The following is a 19,065-nucleotide window of genomic DNA, read 5'->3' as shown; positions in this document are numbered from 1 at the left end:
CGCCTCCGTTGACGAGGTTACGACTTGAGTCTCTTTCCCACAGCAAGCTTTAGGATTAAGCATTAATTCTTTGCTAAATGTGTGTGTGTGTTTTTTTTATTCTTGATTGGCAGCCCTAGCTTGTATCTATGTCTGTGCATCTGCCATACATTGAACCACAGGTGATAGATTCACAATTTCCGTTACGCCTTATTAAATCCTCACTCTGCGGCAGACAAGTATCAGGTACATCACACAGGATTGTCAGAGAGGAATCTTCTGGAGGTTGATATCCCGCCAGTCTGCAAAATACACTGATATAATCAGGTGTGAAAGGAGTCAGTCCTGCTCATCAGTACTGAGGGGTTTCAACAAGAGTTTAGTATGATGTAACAGTCCACAACATTATTTAATATGGTCACCATCTGGGCTGGCCACCTAATTTGGTTTGAAGAAAACAATCTATTTGTATCTCGCTTATTTTTAAATTTCACGTTTATGTTCTAGCCTATTTCATCATGGCCATCACAGTTCTTTATAACGTCTCTACTGAGTGGGCTCTTGTAATCCCAGGTCCAGTTTGGCCATTGTGAATGCTGGTCAACTGATGGTGCAAGAGGTGATTGTAATTTCAGCTTTAATGCCGTTTGAACCAATCACAGGAAGTGTAGACAGCTCAGACAGTCGGATCTGGAATTTGTCCCCTTATGACATCATAAGGGGAAAGGTTGCCTCCCGTTTCTCATGCTTTTTCCGGCCAGAGAATTTCCCACCCCTCCCCTAAAACATGATCTCCTCTGACCGTCATGGCTTCCAAACATGTGAAGCGCTGCAGTTGCTCTGTGATTAAATGTAAAAATGAGCACAATTTTTTTTTTTTTTGTTCTGTCACACGAGACTCTGAAGATCCAGCGGGTTCATTTTATGCAGAAATGACTTCCTGTCTGCGCCAAACATGGTGGATGGTGTTGATGACGTCATTTCCACGAATGTCCCCTCAACTTCTATTGGCCGCTCTCCTCCTGGCCCCGCCCTCTCTCCTCCTCATTAGCATTTAAAGCTACAGACGGTGCGTCCTGGGAAATCTCATAGTGGGACTGGATCTGTAATTCTGCACAAAGGCTGGATTTTGGAAAGAGACATCAGATACAGAATTAGGGGACAAATATGACTGATATAAAAACAAAAAAAAAATCATGTCATGGGAACTAATTGCAGTCTTCTATATAAAAGCTTTTCCATCACATGGCTTTTACCACGTTTGTGATTTTGGCCCAATGAATGCAACCCAAACCAGTTGGAAAATGGACTATCATCTTCTGCCATTGGTTCGGTTCAGGAACTGGACCATCCTAAAAGTATATATGGTACAAAAGATGATACAAGATGATACAAAAAATGCTAGTTCATTCCAATTTTTACCCCTGGGTGCAATTTACCGCACATCAAAGGTCCACCACACTGTTAAACCTCTTCATTCCGCCGGAACCTGCGGCCTACCAGAGAGTCCCTGCCTGTTCTTTTTCTTCCAATCAGGTGCCTCGGCATTCCCCGCCGTGTCTCCAGCTGGCCTACTTACAGCGAGGTGTGCAAAATCGCTCTTCCCGCCGCCTCTCCTGCTTAAATCTACAGGGGGTGGTGGGTTCATTTGGACACGTATCTCCAAGACAAATCGAAAAAGCGAAGTAAAGCGTGTTGGTCGTCGTGTTTTATTCCGTGTTTCTGAGTTAATCGCGCTCTTCGGTAAGACTTCAGACATGTTTACAGCGGCCCATCCAGCTGAGTCAAACACTTTGAAGTGTTCGCGAGAGAATCGCTATTTTGCCCGCATTAGCATACAGCAATCAGCTTCTGCTCAGCTATTCCCGCTCGAATTATTTCAATGGCTTTAGAACGCGCTCAATACTCGTCTCGCACCCCCAGGAGACTCTGGACGCTGAAGACGGGTGATGAAACTGGTCACTGGCGTCTGTCCCGCGTGGTCCTGAGGTCACGACCTCATAACTAATGACATAGTTCAGGCTTGCTATTATAAAGTTTAGCCACTTTCTTCCTTATCAGGGAGTTGTGGCATTAATGTTACATTATTTAAAAGTTATTTCTAACTCGTGTATATATATACATTAATAAAGTAAAGCAGCGGTTGTTGGCTGCGCCAACTCTAATCTACTCAAATTTGCTCCGGACTGTTCCGCTCAGTCACGCTGCTTCATTAAAATTCTATCCATGCTCACTCATTCAAAAGAGGGAGAAATTATTGGCAACTGTGACCATAAATCAACGACTCGTATCGTAATGGTCTGTATTTTTTATTCCAACTCGAACCTTTACTCACTGAAACATTGTTCTTGATCTACACTACTATCTTCGATGTTTGATGATAATGTTAATACAAAGTGTGTATTAATATATAATATGCATATTAGTGACCAGGTCAGGGTGGCCGAGCGGTCTAAGGCGCTGCGTTCAGGTCGCAGTCTCTCCTGGAGGCGTGGGTTCGAATCCCACTTCTGACAGAAAATCCTCTTTGGGGCAGTGGTGGCCTAGCGGTTAAGGAAGCGACCCCGTAATCAGAAGGTTGCCGGTTCGAATCCCGATCCGCCAAGGTGCCACTGAGCAAAGCACCGTCCTCACACACTGCTCCCCGGGCGCCTGTCATGGCCGCCCACTGCTCACTCAGGGTGATGGGTTAAATGCAGAGGACAAATTTCACTGTGTGCACCGTGTGCTGTGCTGCTGTGTATCACATGTGACAATCACTTTACTTTATTAATACACAGCAGACTCGTAACCAAAGGGTTGGAGGTTCAAATCCCGTCCCACACATGGCTGCCCACTGCTCGGTAAGGGTGATGGTTAAATACAGAGGACACATTTCACCGTGTCACCGTCATTCATAATGAAAAAAAATGTACTTTCGCTTGTGTGATCTGTTTGATATCTCCTTTGTGAACCCCATCAATGAATTCCCTTGGTCTTTGAAGAGTGACAGTTTTAGTTCAAGTTCTAGTTTATTTATAGAGCACCTCTAAGCAACCAGTTGACCAGGGCGCTGCACAAGGTACATCGTGCTAAGAACGAATGCATGAAACATTAAAACATAAAAACCACAGACATAAAACAACAGAAGTTGTAAAACGACTAATTGACGTCGCTCCTTATCCAGTTCTAATGAAGGAAGTAAGACGTTGTTTTAAAAGGCTCCAGGGTGGGAGCAGATTTAACATGCCAGGGAAGGATGTGTCCTGTCCTAGGGGTGGTCGATGAACTCGATCCTAAATTTCACTGCTAACTACTGAGAGGCCGGAATCAGGGAAATGTGTTACGTGTTAAGGACCTACCAACGTGAGGTAATAAATGCATGGATTTCCCGGTTTTGGATATAGTCCTTAATTAATAAAATTAGTTTTTATGACCGAGCTCTCTTGTTCACTATCAAGGGCCACACCAAGATTTTGATATTTTGGGACAAGGGATGCTGCATGATCCTCAGCCTTATTTTGCCTTGATAAATGCATGTTCTGATGTTAATTTCACGTCCTACGTTACTGTTTTTAGCATCTAGCCACCAATTTCTGGAACATTACTGGTACATTACAGGGGTGGTAGTAGCCCAGAGTGTGAGTGTCTCCAGGGGAACTGTCCCTGTCACTCCGGACTGTAAGGCGCTTATATTTAAACTTCTCTTGCCGTTCGTCATTTCTTCCAGTCTCGGTTTAGCAGGTCACCCGGAGGATGGAATAGGATCGATTAGGCCAGTCACGGGAACCCTGGTGATTTGGGCCTGGTCACGGAACCACGTGAGAAATCTACAGTATCCAGCAGGAGAAATATCTTCTCATGCTTCACGGCCCTCACCCTCCTAATCAGCAGCTTATGCGGGAAACGTGTGCTTTTAATAAAGTCAGGTGTGTTCGGCGCGTGATGAATTATGCATGGGAAGCTTCCTGCCGGAGCCCGGGCGCCACAGGTCGGTAATCGGCCATAATCGGCTCTGCCGGGGGGCGGTGGAGCGAACAGGCCGTGACCAGGCGGGTAGAGAAGAAGTCCCGCATGGATGTAGGGACGTTTTTATGATCGGTATACCGAGTGAACCTCCGTACCAGGCTGCATACTCAGTCCCAATTCCGGCCCGGCTCACACCGCCAGGGTTCAGCACACAGTAGAAACGGACGCTTTTTTAACACACTGAACACTATGAAGTATGTAGCAGGCGGAATATGAATTTAATACACAGAATATGCCAGCTGGGTCAAAAAAAGCCTGAAGAAAGGTAGTTCCCAAGAGAACCCAAACCTCTAACTGCGATCTAGAACTCGTGTTGATATTTTTAGTGACTTTTAAGCAAAAGAAAGAAAAAAATACAATGCACACAATATAAAAAAGATCTCACTAAGTAAATGAATCCATACAAAGATCGGGTAACGTTGCAGTAGAGTATTATAGGAAAACAGGCAATTTAGTCATAATCGAAGAACAGTAATGATAATAACGTGTGCAATTCTAAACCCAACAACCTTTGCACATATTAATAACCCCGTCCTCATGCCAGATCGATTCATTAAAAACAACAAGACGACAATATTGTTTCTGGAACTTTACTGGGGAATACTAATAATAAAAAAAAGCACACAGATGACAAATCCAATGGTTAAACATGGCTTTAATTTTTTTTTTTTTTTAATGATCGGAACCTTCAAGGAATTTGTTCAAAATAAGGGCTGAGACTGCGTCACGTTTTATTGATATTTTGTGCGGTATTAGGCCTGTTTTCTACACGTTTCTAAAGGATCATGTAAAAGCACGTACGCCTGGTGCTGCACGCCGATGAATCAGGACCGGCCTGTCGGACACGCCCCCCTCCGAGGGACCGCATCGCCAGCGGCTCCGTCCAGACCAGTCAGCTCTCTTCTCGTCAGGCCTGTCTTTACCGTGGATAAATACTGAGAGAGCCGCTGCTGCTCGGTTCCCCGTCTCTGGGCACGCTGGATGAATATAGTGCTGCCAAGGATCAGTAATGCAGGAAAGTGCTCGTTTTTTCGGGCTAGAGCTCATCTGGGTTAATCTGTCTCCCCAGGTCCTGCTGTAGCTTTAATTTTTCATGGTGTGAAGGTGGTTAAAGCTCCGTCTCTAGTCCTCGTCTTCTCAGAGCCTCAGCAGATCCAGGCTCGCGTGGTGTAAATCCAGGGTCAGATATAACTGACGCGACCTCCTGACCCCTGCTCCGGGCCTCTCCATTCGGAATACAGATTCTTACAGAGACGCCCTTGAAGGCATCTGTTGGGGTCTTTCAGAGGGCTGTCTCAGTCTTTCTCTCAGTCTTTCTGGCAGCCGATAGACGAGACAAATATTATATTTGCGTGTATATTTTTCACCTTGTTTTGAACCACAACATTTATTTCTTATGAAGCCCAAAAGTGTGAAGAGCACCGAGGTGGAAGAAATCTGCACTGGTAGCTTGGAAGCGCTTCCCTGAGAGATCAGTCCATTGTTGGGGTGGCTGAGGTCCAAGTGAAGGACCTCACTTTCAGTCACCTCTGGTCTCAATCCCCCCACAAATCCTTGCACAAACCTTTAACTCTTTTTACCTTGCACAATTTTTTTTATATACTTTATACTTTCACTTCACTCATTTACACATATTTTATGTTTTAGGTTAAAGACATAAAAGTGTAATATTTGCATATTGGTACACTGTATATGCTATTTCAGATTGGAGCTCCCTGTGGGATTGAGTGGAATAAGATGTGTGTTATGTGGTATAATATTGTTATTTTGTGGCCTGACCTCTGACCTTGGCCGGGACACTGAACTCAGTAGAAGTGCTTCATCCCTTCTGTGACCTGTGGGGAGAGACGGCCATTGTTTAACCGGGGGTCAGGTCACCGCTGTCCCATGTTTTCCTCCTCGGGGGCGGAGCTGATGTGACAGTGACTCTGTGGGGGGATTATAGTGAAAAACTCTGGTCCTTCAACCTCCCTCATCTGTGTGTGTGTGTGTGTGTGTGTGTGTGTGGTCATTTCCAGATGCCCGTGCCTGCCCCGCCGAGGAGTTTCAGTGCCGTAACCGCCGCTGCCTGGCCCTGGCGTATGTGTGTGATGGCGACGATGACTGTGGTGACGGCAGTGACGAGGGGAAATGTGCCCCGCCCACCTGCAGCCCTCACGAGTTCCGCTGCAACAGCTCGGAGTGCGTCCCCCAGCCCTGGAGCTGCGACGGTGACCCCGACTGCTCCGACGGCTCCGACGAGTGGCCCGAGAGGTGTGGGGGGGCCACGGGGGGGACACGCCCACCGGCCCCGCCCGCACGACGACTGCCTTGCTCCGCCTCCGAGTTCCGCTGCAGCAGCGGGGAGTGTGTGCGTCTCTCCTGGAGGTGTGATGGGGACCCCGACTGCAAGGACAAGTCTGACGAGGCCGACTGCCGTGAGTCCATAAAGTCCATTATTCCTCACCAACTTGTGTTCATCAGAATTACCTGGGGTGCGTGTGTGTGTGTGTGTGTGTGTGTGTGTGTGTGTGGCTTCGCTTACATGTGTATTTTTTCTAGAACTCTCTTAGGATTTGCTGCATTAAACACAAACACACACTCGACCTTAGGCCATGGGCCTCTGGTTTTAATTATGATGTAGTTCTTATCACCACACAGAATCTCACACGTTCTATCGCACTCTCACACGCGTACACACACACACACACACACACACACATATACACACACACTGAGCTAGAAGGGAGGATATCGATCATGCTCTCCACAAGACGTGTGAAATTTTGATCATTTGTAATATATTTTTCTCCTGAGCAGTTCACAGGAAAACTCCAACCCTGTCATGATAACAAAAATAAATTAAAAAGTACATTTTACTATAGTAAACAGTAAAAAGTTGAACAGTAATTTTTTCAATTTGTAAACAGATTTTCAGAAATATTTTAGTGGACTGATGGTGTAAAATCACACATTTCATCATGATACAACACAATATTGATTCCTTAAGTCAACGGTTTGGTTGGTTTCAATACAATTTTCCATAATACGATTGAATGCTGGGGATAGTAGTCCATACGCTGAAATTTCACACAATCATATTTCAGTTAATTAAAAAAAGTGAAGTGATTGTGAAACACCACAGCGCAGCACATGGTGACACGGTGAACCTCTGTATTTAACCATCACCCTTGGTGACAGTGGGCACCATGACAGGCGCCCGGGGAGCAGCGTGTGGGGACGGGACCTTCATCAAGGGGACCTCAGTGGCCTCTCGGTGGATCGGGATTCGAACCGGCAACCTTCTGATTACAAAAACATGGTGACAATTTTTTACTGTGCATTCAAGATATGAATAAAATGTTGAGCTCATCGCAGTCCAGATGCTCCCAACCTGGCGGCATCAGACAAAAAAGAAATGTAGTTAAAATTCGATATTGGTTAAAAATGGGAAAATGTATATTGTTATCTTATTTTTTGCCGTATCACCCGGCATACCAGATCGTTTGCTATACAAATGGACGGATTGTTGTACCACTAGTTCACGTCCCCCCTCTGGATATCAGTACGAGATTCGCTGCTTCTCAGTGGGAAGAGGTCGATTAGAGCATCTCTGAGGGTCCAGCTGTGATGCCCACTCGCGACTGAAGGTTGCTTAGCAACAACTTTGAGTGTGTGTGTGTGTGTGCGTGTGTGCGCGTGTCCTTGGGAATTAACAACCCTTAAATGATGCTGAGCTCAGCAGTAAAGGTGTGTGGGTGCACGTCTGTGATGGAGGAAGATGAAATTGGTGAAGATGGCCTGTTTAGTGGTGAGGTGAGATCGCGCCCAGCACCGCGCCCATCACCGCGCCACTCCACTGTGCACGCGTGTGTATGCGTAGGTGTATATATGTAATACGGTTACATGCTCAGACTCAGACGTCTGCTTTCGCCGTGATGGGTTTTTTCCAACCAGATGAGCAATTTTAGTCATTGATCTTCTCTGTTTAAGTAAAAGTGATTGTTTTTGTAATTGTGATTCACAGCAAGCACAGTACATGACACAGCATATTTTTAATAAAATCAGAACACCATATATATATATGTGTGTGTGTGTGTGTGTGTGTGTGTGTGTGTGTACATTTACATTTACGGCATTTGGCAGACGCCCTTATCCAGAGCGACTTACGACGTGCTTTCAAGTTTCCATCGATGTGTATGTATGTATGCGTATATACACTACATAAAGAAATACAAATTTTGACATCATTTGTGTGTGTGTGTATATAAAGTAAATAAAGAAATAAATTGTTTGACAACATTAGTGTGTATGTGTGTGTATATAAAGTAAATAAAGAAATACAAATTTTGACAAGGTTAGTGTGTGTGTGTGTGTGTGTGTGTGTGTGTGTTGCAGCTGTTCTCACCTGTCGGCCAGATGAGTTCCAGTGTGGTGACGGCTCCTGTATCCACGGCACCAAACAGTGCGATAAAGCGCACGACTGCCCTGACCGCAGCGATGAGGCCGGTTGTGTGAATGGTGAGTGTGTGCAGCAGTAAAGAATCTGTAGTTTTTATATTTCATTTGCTTTTCATTGCCTAAAATGTTTAATACTTTTTAAAATAAACACATTTCAACAAATATATATATCAGAAAAAGCATCCAGATGTTTTCCTAATATTAATATTGCTCACTTTAACTGTGATACTACCGTTTTATAGCCAATAAAAATGTGTACAAAAGGGCACCTGCAGTAATTTGCGGTTATTGGAAGGATTGTCACGTCAAATCATTCGCAGAACTTCCTAGTTTATCTCCTTTCCAGAAACTGACTGCTTGTGGTGGTAATTGGACATCAGAATGCTCTCGGCTGCTGAAACGGTTCTAATGGGCGTGTCTCTCTACACAGCCACCAGGTGTGAGGGTCCGCAGAGGTTCCTGTGCAGGAACGGCGAGTGCATCGACAGCAGCAAGGCCTGCGACGGCGTCAAGGACTGCAAGGACCGCTCAGATGAGCCCAAGAAGGAGTGCGGTAAGACAATCGCGTCCCAAATCCAGGGCCCTTTCCTTCGCGTCCCTCGACTGGTCTGATGGACGAGAGTGTCAGTACCCGATGAGACCCGTCTGCACTCCTACTGTACTACTGCTGTCTCTGTCATTAGTTAAAAATAATTTAACACTGCCCCCCCAAACCATATAAGCTTAATTTGAAGTAGATCCGGTGACAGAAACTGGTTTCAAATGACTTGAATTCTGTCCAACCATGATGCTCGGTGTCCTTCTCAAGATCCGCAACCATCGCAGCAGACAGAACTCTTAATTATTCATTTCATTAAGCCATAATGCTGGAGAGAATGTGCTGAACTGCGGGATATGACTTGACAGCTGCATGGAGTGTATGGTTGTTGCAGAATTTTTAAAAAAGTTTAAAGTGAAGTGATCGTCTTTGCGAAACACAGCAGCACAGCACACGGTGACACGGTGAAATGTGTCGTCTGTATTTAACCGTCACCCTTGGTGACTGTGGGAACCATGACAGGCGCCCGGATCGGGATTCGAAACCGCTAGGCCACCACTGCCCCTAAATGTGGTCATCTGGTCACGTGACCTCGCGACCATATATGTATAATGTATGGTATAATTAACCATCAGTGTGTTCTGGAGGTGCCACGCGCTCCACAACCGCGGAGTCCGGCTCCGCAGCTCAGCCGCGTGTTAATCGAGTGTCTGTTGAAGAGAGGGCAGCGTGTGTGTGTGTGTGTGTGTGTTTGAAGATGAAATCACTCTCCTCCGGAGGATGTAATCTGCTCTGACATACGGTGGACTCCAGGCACCGCAGCGCTTGGCCTAATTGTTCATTTCCATCTCTGTGGTCACAGTGCCAACACCTTTTAATGAGAGCGTTAGAGAGTTCACCTGGGAAGTGTGTGTGTGTGTGTGTGTGTGTGTGTGTGTGTGTGTGTGTGTGTGATGAAGGCAGACCTGGTTTCCTGTTTTTTAGCAGACACGGTGCACGGTCTGTCTGATAGGGCTGCACAATTATGGATAAAATAATCACGATTATTCTTAGCAGTATTGTTATTTTAGGTGAAACACATTTTTATTGCACTGTCTATTCTAACCAAACCATTAATGAAGAAGGCTATCAGTTCAAAATGAAACCTTAAATAAAAAATAACTCATGAATATTAATACAAAGTTTACCCAAGACAAAGTGCAGAGTACAATGATAATGGCCAAACAGTGGGGGGAAAGGCACAAGGACCAGGAACCTAATGATAATCGATCATGATTGTAATTAGATGAATTGTGATTATTTTTATCAATATTGTTGATAATATCACAATGGTTTTAGGTATAAATAGATATATTTAATATGAAAAATGATTATTTGGAAGGGATTATTAGGGCAGGTCCGTACACAGAGGCATTTTTTAATGATTTGTCAGAAACTGCAGACAACGAACTAACAATATATGCAGGTTTCAGAGCAGAAGCCAGAAGCTCTGGTCCATAACACGAATAACTGTCGTACACAACATTTCATAACACACAAGATAATTTTTGCTCGTACCATCACAGAGGCTTGTTTGAATGAGCTTTGGCAACAGCCTATACTTTTGTTGGCCCCCTGGTGCTTGGCTGACTATCGGTTGAGAACGCGCTGGATCTGATATGCAGCAGAGCAGCTATTCAAATGTTAATGTCACCGACGATCATTAAATTCGATTGACTATGCAGCCCTACGGTCAGACAGTGGAGAGGAAGTGAGGGTCTGAGCCGCTGCAGGTCTTTTGAAATATTTTTCCCTGCTGCACTGGAGGTATTTTACTTTTAGGAGAATATTTTGTCATGCTATAAATTCAACAAATGTTCATAATAAGTATTGAAGAATCCAGTTATAATGATAAGTAATTGCAGCAGTTTTCAAATATTTAAAACTGGCAACAGTTTTGTTTCTACCTTGCCACAAAAAGTCAAGTATCTGGCAACACTGCTTTCTCTGAACCTGGTCCTGCCACGTATTGACAGGAGGGGGTTTGAATCATCCAGAAATCCAGAATGAGAAAGTAGGGTGTGTGTGAGCTGTCAATCATGCTTACAGGCTCCTCCCCTTTTGAAACTTTTTTTATAGACACATATTTAAAGTTGATATCATGACTTGGTCTTTTTAAATGTGTGTTGGTGCCACTGGGGGCAGTGGTGGACTAGCGGTTAAGGAAGCGGCCCCGTAATCAGAAGGTTGCCGGTTCGAATCCCGGCCCGCCAAGGTACCACTGAGGTTCCACTGAGCAAAGCACCGTCCCCACACACTGCTCCCCGGGCGCCTGTCATGGCTGCCCACTGCTCACTCAGGGTGATGGTTAAATGCAGAGGACAAATTTCACTGTGTGTGGGGACGGTGCTTTGCTCAGTGGCACCGTGACAGATTGGGATTCGAACCGGCAAACTTCTGATTACGGCAACCTTCCTTAACCACTAGGCCACCACTGCTCCATGTGTCACATGTATCACATGTGACAATCACTTCACTTAAAAAAAAACTCTTAAAAAAGATAAGGTTGTGTGTGCACATATGTGTACTTAAGAAGTAATCCTTAAACAGAGAAAATACTTGACCTTTGACATCTTGACATCTGTTTTTAGGACTTAATGAGTGCCAGATCAACAATGGCGGCTGCTCCCATATTTGTCAGGACCGGCCCATAGGATATGAGTGTCAGTGTCCTAAGGGCTACAAGCTTCTGGATAAGAGGACGTGTGGAGGTGAGTGGCTCTAATGTGTTCACACACACACACACACACACACACACACACACATACACTAAAACAATTCTTCTCCCTCGTCTAAGACATTGACGAGTGCGAAAACCCAGATGCCTGCAGTCAGATCTGCGTCAATCTCAAAGGTGACTTCAAATGCGAGTGTCACGCAGGATATGAAATGGACCCAGTGAGTAAAACCTGCAAAGCTGAAGGTGAGTGACCTTCATGCAAATAAGGATTCGGGTTAAATGAGTGAGATAATATGCACATTTCGCTATGTATTAAATTAGATATTGCGTCTGGAGCAAATGAACATTTTTGCTGTGTGTGTCTGGGTACTACAGTCCTGTTCTGGGTTCTGCTCTGGCAGACATATAAAAACATATTAAAAAAGTAGAATTAAAATAACAGCATCAAACAGAAATAACGGTCTTCATGAATTTTAAACAGCCGGGTCATTAATTACACCACTGTGTGTCCTGACCGGGTTCTGCAGGGGCCGAAAGACTTTAAAGTGGACCTGGGTGAACAGGAGACCAAGAAGGTCCGTTAACCACATTTTTGCCCTCGTTCGTGTAGGAAAGAGTCCGTACCTGATGTTCACCAACCGACACGAGATCCGCCGGATCGACCTTGTGAAGCGGGACTACACCCAGGTGGTTCCGACGCTGAAGAACGCGGTGGCCATCGACGTAAACGTGGCCTCCAACAGAATGTTCTGGTGCGATCGCTTCCACCGGAAGATCTACAGGTACCTGCGTGTATTTCAGCACGTAGGACGTTGTATGGAGCTGTCACTTCGCTCTTTTATTTCTACTTCTCCATTCCGCCCGCTGTCCCCCCAGGAGGGACACGGAGAAAAGTCGGTGCGGGCATTCAGCAGGCTGAAAACCCTGATAACACAGATCACGCTGACATTATCACAAGAAAAGAACTTTATTTTAAAGAATGGCGGTTTAATATGGTAACAAATAATAAGTCACATTTTATATCATTGTTTAGTAGTGATAGGACAGTATATCAGTGTGTGGATGTATTTAGTATAATTTTTAAAAACATTCTTTTTGTCTACATCTCATTTCTCAGCTGTGTGATATTGTGAACTTAAAATCGTGAATTGTTGAGTGTATTATTTCATACTTATCTATGTATTGTTTTATATTTCATGTCACTATTCCTCCACGCCTTCAGCTCTTTCATCCATGAGGCGAGTGACCCATCGCGTCACGTGACCCTGGTGAGCTCCGCCCTACACACTCCTGAAGGCCTCGCCCTGGACTGGGTTCACAACAACCTGTACTGGACCGATGCAGGAGACAGATCCATCTCCGTGGCAACAGCCGACGGCAGCAAGCGCAAGGTCTTGATTGACAGCGACCTCAGCGAACCCCGCGCTATCGCTGTGGATCCCGGCCAAGGGTGAGGGAGAGCTGCACAGAGCAGTTCCTGAACTTCAGAAATCAGATGATTAAACTGAATAAATTCATACACAAGCTGGCAAAATGCTGTTTGATTTTTGTGTTTATTTAATTTGTATTTATTATTATTAGAGTTATGCACTCATTATCAATCCTGACTAGACTAAATCTCGCTATAATATTAAAACTTGTACAGAATTAGTTATCTTTATTATCTTTGTTCTTATCTCCTGTTGTCGCAGCTTCATGTACTGGTCAGACTGGGGCTCCCGAGCAAAGATCGAGAAGGCCGGGATGAAAGGGGTGGACCGGCAGGTTCTGGTGTCGGAGGGGATCGAGTGGCCCAACGGGATCACGCTGGGTGCGTAGGAAATAGTGAGTAATTGTGCAGGAAGTAATTGTGAGCAATTGTAAGTGCGCTTGTGTGTGTGTGTGCAGATCTCCTCAGCAGGCGGCTGTACTGGGTCGACTCTAAGCTGCACCTCATCTGTAGTGTGGGCCTGAGTGGGACCAAGACGCGCGTGGTCCTCACCTCCACAGAGAGACTGGGTCACCCGTACGCCCTCGCCGTGTTCGAGGTGAGCCTGGATCAAGATTCAGGATCTATTCCTCACCTCAGAAGAACAGAGGAAAACGGAATTACATGAGGAGAGAGGAGGAGAAGGAACTCCAGACTATTCTCCAGTAGGGAGTTCAGTGTGGGAACCGAAGAAAAACCCCTCAGCAACATACTACACAACATAAAGAAAAGTTGTGAAAAGGGGAGGTAGACGAGCATCCGCAGCCACGTCTCAAGCAGCCACGTCTCAGAGAGCGATGGCCTGACCTCCAGGGGAGGTGTCCGAGGCCGCTGCTGATTCGGGGAGCCAATTGCAGTCTCTGGTCTGCCCCATTAAACTTTCCACGCAAACCCGCGAGTTGTCCGGTTTGCGATCAATTGTCACAGTCTGAGTGGCCACAGCTCCGCCCACTCCACCAATCCATCCAGCCAACCCGGTGGGGTTTTGAGCGGTTATCACCATTTCCTTCAAACCCGATCAGCAAAAGTCCTGTAATCATGGCTCCGAATAGGTAGATGTCTTCGATGTCCTCCGCGGAAAGAGCAGCCAGGCACACGTACGTTCCGGCAGGTCACGCGGGTTCCCCTGCACCTTGAAAGCGGCGAGAGAGCAGTTGATCGGAGAGCAGGGCTGGGAGAGTCAGTAGACGAGACCAGAGAAGCTAAGCGGGAAAGCAGTGCGTGGGACCTTGACCAAGGGGACCTCAGTGGCACCTTGGCGATTCGATCCCGCAACCTTCCGATTATGGTTCCGCGTCCTTACCTGCTGGGCCACCACTTTTATATGGTTTTATTATTATCACGTACCTTTTTCCCCATGTCTCAGGACCGGGTCTACTGGACGGACCGAGAGAAGGAGGCCGTGTTCGGCGCCAACCGCCTGACCGGACAGGAAGTGACGGCGTTGGCGGAGAACCTGAATGATCCACATGATATCGTGGTGGTTCACGAGCTTCGACAGCCTAGAGGTGTGTGTTGCTGTCTGTGTGTAGTTGTGAGGAGTGGTAGTAGCCTAGTGGGTAACACACTCGCCTATGAACCAGAGACCCGGGTTCAAACCCCACTTACTACCATTGTGTCCCTGAGCAAGACACTTAACCCTAAGTTGCTCCAGGGAGACTGTCCCTGTAACTACTGATTGTAAGTCGCTCTGGATAAGAGCGTCTGATAAATGCTGTAAATGTAAATGTAAATGTTGTGTGTGTTTATTGCCAATTTTGCATAAGCAGCAGGACAAACTAACATTTCTAGTGTAAATCGGCCAATCAGGGGCATTAAAATCCTGGAATTTGTAAATTGCAGCACCTCCACAGCAGCCATGTAAACTACAGCTGTATTTATTATTGCCTCTGAACTTCTATAATAATATCATATGGCATTCGGTCGCTCCGTCGCGATGAACACAGTGACAGTTCTCGTTGCTCTCGCAGGTACAGACAGCTGCAACATCGGCGGCGTGGAAAATGGCGGCTGTGACTTCCTGTGCCTGAGAGCGCCACAGATCACAGAGCACTCACCCAAATACACCTGCGCCTGCCCTGGTGGCCAGCAGCTGGACTCGGACATGCGCCACTGTGTCCCCGGTAAGAGCAGCGCCTGCTGTCGGCCACACGCACGGAGGGGGACTCGTGCATCTCAGAACAAAAAACCTTCAACCGTTACCGTTAAAAAAAGATAAATTAACTCATCAGTTACGTCATAAAGGTCTCCTATTATGAAATAGTTTTTCTTTCGTATCGGTCTTGTTGGTCCCCTAATTCTGTATCTGAAGTCTCTTGGTGCAGAATTACAGCCACTTTGGTCCAGTCCCACAATGAGATGTCCCAGGATGCACCTTTTCACCGTCTGTAGCTTTAAATGCTAATGAGGAGGAGAGAGGGCTGGACAAGGAGGAGAGCGGCCTATAGAAGATGAGGGAACATTCGCAGAAATGATGTCATCAACACCATCCACCAACCACAATGTTTGGTACAGACAGGACGTCGTGTTGCGTTTTCCCAGAATAAGTAAAATGAATTCCCACTGGAGTCTCACATGACTAAAAAATACATTCGTGCTCATTTTTACATCCAATCAGCGAGCAACTGCAACGCTTCACACGTTTGGAAGCCATGACACTCGGTGGAGATCATGTTTTAGGGGATCAGAGTGGAAAAAGCATGAGAAACGGGAGGTAACCTTTCCCCTTATGATGTCATAAGGGGACAAATTCCAGATCCGACCGTCTGAGCTGCCGCTCTCTGAACGGTGAAGCAGAAGGACCAAAACTTGCTTTACACCGACCGCCATTTCTAGCCACCGCAGGACCATAGACAGACCAGGGGAACTTGTATTAATGTTCAATCATCTCACAAAGTCACATTTTCATAATAGGGGACCTTTTTTAAATTGTATGCTAGGGCGTGTCTGCTGTGCAGGGAGTGCAGTGTGTCACTCGCAACAACAGAACTACTTAATAAACCACAATAATCTTACAATTCTTTTCTGCAGCACATGACGTCACCCCCATACAAAGCTGCCACATGACGTGGCATTAACATTCTGGCCTGAGTCTTTGTCCCACACATGTCTCTGTAATAGGTCCACTGTATCATTCCATTGAACAGCATTAATTAAAAGGCCTGAGCTCAAATGAAGTGAGCCGGTAATTTGTCCCTGTGGGACTCACAGCTTTAAAATTCACATTTAACTTTTATAAGCCTGAGTCTGGTGGATGTGTTTAATCGGCTGCTTCATGTTAATCAGACATGTCGGATAATGGACTCTGTCTCCGTGTTCCACAGCCACCTTGCATGTTCCTATCAACACAACAGCAGTACAAGACATCTCGGTTGCGGTCGTCACAGAAACGGTCACCAAGGAAACCGGCGCGGCAGTGGCCGCTCCCAGAAGCCCCATGGCTGTGACCTCGCAGGGTACCACAGCATCAGAGGTCGCGGCGGGAGCATCAATCACGCCCGCACCGGGCAGCCACGGCGCTGTTAACCGACTCAGGCCCACCGCTGCCGACGCCGTCAGTCCAACCAACATCACAGGGACGGTCAGCACCAGCCTGGCCGAGATCAGCAACCTCTCTCACCACTGTGAGTGTGTGTGTGTGTGGTCTGTGGGGGTATTTATGGAGCTCCGTGATGTACAGTTATGCTTGCAGTGCTGCAGAGAAGCCCCGCCCGGCACATTAACGTTCGTTGCGCCGGTAACCAGGAGGGGATGCAGCGAGGAGAGCGGCTTTCACTTTTCTACTTATGTGGAATAATAACTGGCCAAATGTATGCGTGTGATTTCCTTCCCAGCTGGAAACGAGCTGTTCGTCCTCGGGAACAACCTGACCGTCGCGGTGCTGGGCGTGGTGATTCCCATCGGTACGTTGTGGCTCTCTGAGGGTCTGAGACCTTCCTGTCTTCACCACACTGCACCACAGATACCTGCAGGGCTCTTTATTGTGTTTATCCAGAATATCTATCTGTCTGTCTGTCTATATATATATATTCAGCATCTCGAACCCCTGACATTTCTTTAAATATTTTATTACATCTTTCCTCGGGACAACACTGAATATACGACATGTTGATATCATGTAATGCTTGTATAACAGTGTAAATTTACTGTCCCGTCAAAATAACTGAACACACAGCCATTAATATTATTTTATATTGTTCATATTAAAATGCTTTTTATGGTCAGTGTGCAGCTTGTATAACAGCGTAAATTTACTGTCCCGTCAAAATAACTGAACACACAGACATGAAAATTATTTTATATTTAGTTCATATTAAAAATGCTTTTTTATGGTCAGTGTGCAGCTTGTATAACAGCGTAAATTTACTGTCCCGTCAAAATAACTGAACACACAGCCATTAATATTATTTTATATTTAGTTCATATTAAACATGCTTTTTATGGTCAGTGATCCCTGCGTCCTGATTGGCTGATTGTTGCTCTCTTGCTGTGCGACCTTGTTAACGCTCCCCCCCCCCACGGCTGTGTGTTAAACACATGCAGTTCCTGTCGTTGTGACAGTGGTGTTCGGCCTGGCGTGCGCCGGTGTGTACCTGGCGTGGCGGAACTGGCGCAGCAACAGCACCAAGAGCATGAACTTCGACAACCCGGTGTACCGCAAGACCACCGGCGAGACCGAGGACGACGAGATCCACATCGGCCGCGCCGACGGCCTCACAGGGCACCACCACCCGCCCTACCCCGGGCCGGTGGTGGGCGTGGCCGCCGGGGGCGCAGGAGGCGGCACGTGTCCGCCATTCATCGCCCTGCCGCTGGGGGCCGGCCTGCCTGACCCCACCACTCACTGGTACACGGAGCAACCCACCGCCGCGGTCACCAAGTGATTCATTCTTGGACTGTTGGGTCGGGGGCAGAGGGGACGTTCTGGGGGTTTTTGCACAAGTATCCCTCTGTGGGCGGAGTCACAGCGGGACAGTTCTCACTCGGCTGCTGTGTTCAGTTCTGAATTCTGATTTTCCATCTGAATTCTGATATATCGGAGGGCACAAATACAAAATTTTCTGCCTCACGAATCCACAGTCCCATGTCTCAGGGAAATGGAACAGGACTGTGTGTGTGTGTGTGTGTATGTGTGTGTGAGAGCGAGAGAGAGAGAGAGAGAGAACCTTCTTCAAGTAGAGTATAAAACATTGCAGCACTGGGTGATGATGAGCTGTGATTGGCTGTGGAGAACCAAACTCATGGGGGGGCGGGGCTTCCACGACCTGGAAGTGTGTGACGAGTTATGTTGGGGTCATGTGACCTTGGTGTAGTCCTCCAGCATCTAACATTCGGGTCCCACTTTTTTTGCTTCTGAAATGAGTTTATATGGGTGTGTGTGTGTGTGTGTGTGTGTGTGTGTTAATGTAATCTCTGTGATGTAAATCTGTGACATGTTTTTGATCCTTTAATGTAGATAAGTTTTCCTAAGAAACCACATTTTTGATACAATGCTGTAAAAATCTGTACAGGTGCTGATCTGACTCTTATTTGTAAAAATATTTATGATATTTTTTTTGAGTCGTTATTTTGCTGTTCTTTCATTCACTTCAGTATGAAGTGAAAGTTTGAACTTGTCTGTTTGTTCATTTTGTGCCTTGTTTAAGTCTTGTGATGTCGGGGTTTGATTTTATTGTCATATTTTTATGTTTAAAAAATCTCAATTTCTCTCACATTTCTATGAAATGTAACAAAGTATCTGTCTATATATTTGCTTATAAAATGTATTTAAAAAGACAAATGTTGTATTGCTCTGATTGTGCCATGGAAAACACACACACCTACACACACATTCACACAAGTATCTACCATCCGACCTCTACAAACTTATACAAAATAGCAGCAGCACGACTGATCTTCAACCTTCCCAAGTTC

The 19,065-nt window shown here is 46.1% G+C and overlaps 1 protein-coding gene and 1 non-coding gene across 3 annotated transcripts in view; both read left to right on the top strand.

Annotated features, from left to right (window-relative positions):
• LOC114775303 (low-density lipoprotein receptor-related protein 8-like) overlaps nt 1–18,807 on the top strand; it is a 41,328-nt gene extending 22,521 nt beyond the window's left edge. Inside the window, exons 5-18 of one of the 2 annotated variants that reach the window (XM_028966477.1) lie at nt 6,006–6,404; nt 8,365–8,487; nt 8,858–8,980; nt 11,596–11,715; nt 11,802–11,927; nt 12,295–12,466; nt 12,907–13,134; nt 13,376–13,494; nt 13,572–13,711; nt 14,519–14,660; nt 15,123–15,275; nt 16,476–16,775; nt 16,986–17,054; nt 17,713–18,807. In XM_028966477.1, the coding sequence (XP_028822310.1) occupies nt 6,006–6,404; nt 8,365–8,487; nt 8,858–8,980; nt 11,596–11,715; nt 11,802–11,927; nt 12,295–12,466; nt 12,907–13,134; nt 13,376–13,494; nt 13,572–13,711; nt 14,519–14,660; nt 15,123–15,275; nt 16,476–16,775; nt 16,986–17,054; nt 17,713–18,035 (2,537 nt within the window). In that variant the 3' untranslated portion in view covers nt 18,036–18,807. Of the gene's footprint in view, nt 1–6,005; nt 6,405–8,364; nt 8,488–8,857; nt 8,981–11,595; nt 11,716–11,801; nt 11,928–12,294; nt 12,467–12,906; nt 13,135–13,375; nt 13,495–13,571; nt 13,712–14,518; nt 14,661–15,122; nt 15,276–16,475; nt 16,776–16,985; nt 17,055–17,694 lie in introns of both variants that reach the window. The other variant, XM_028966475.1, reaches the window with a different exon arrangement.
• trnal-cag (transfer RNA leucine (anticodon CAG)) lies at nt 2,413–2,495 on the top strand. The gene has a single exon. It is a non-coding gene; the product is annotated as a tRNA-Leu (tRNA).
• Nucleotides 18,808–19,065: the final 258 nt, after the last annotated feature.

Source organism: Denticeps clupeoides, unplaced genomic scaffold (genome assembly GCF_900700375.1).
Source record: "Denticeps clupeoides unplaced genomic scaffold, fDenClu1.1, whole genome shotgun sequence".
NCBI lineage: Eukaryota > Metazoa > Chordata > Actinopteri > Clupeiformes > Denticipitidae > Denticeps > Denticeps clupeoides.
This window is presented reverse-complemented; position numbering and strand designations above follow the sequence as displayed.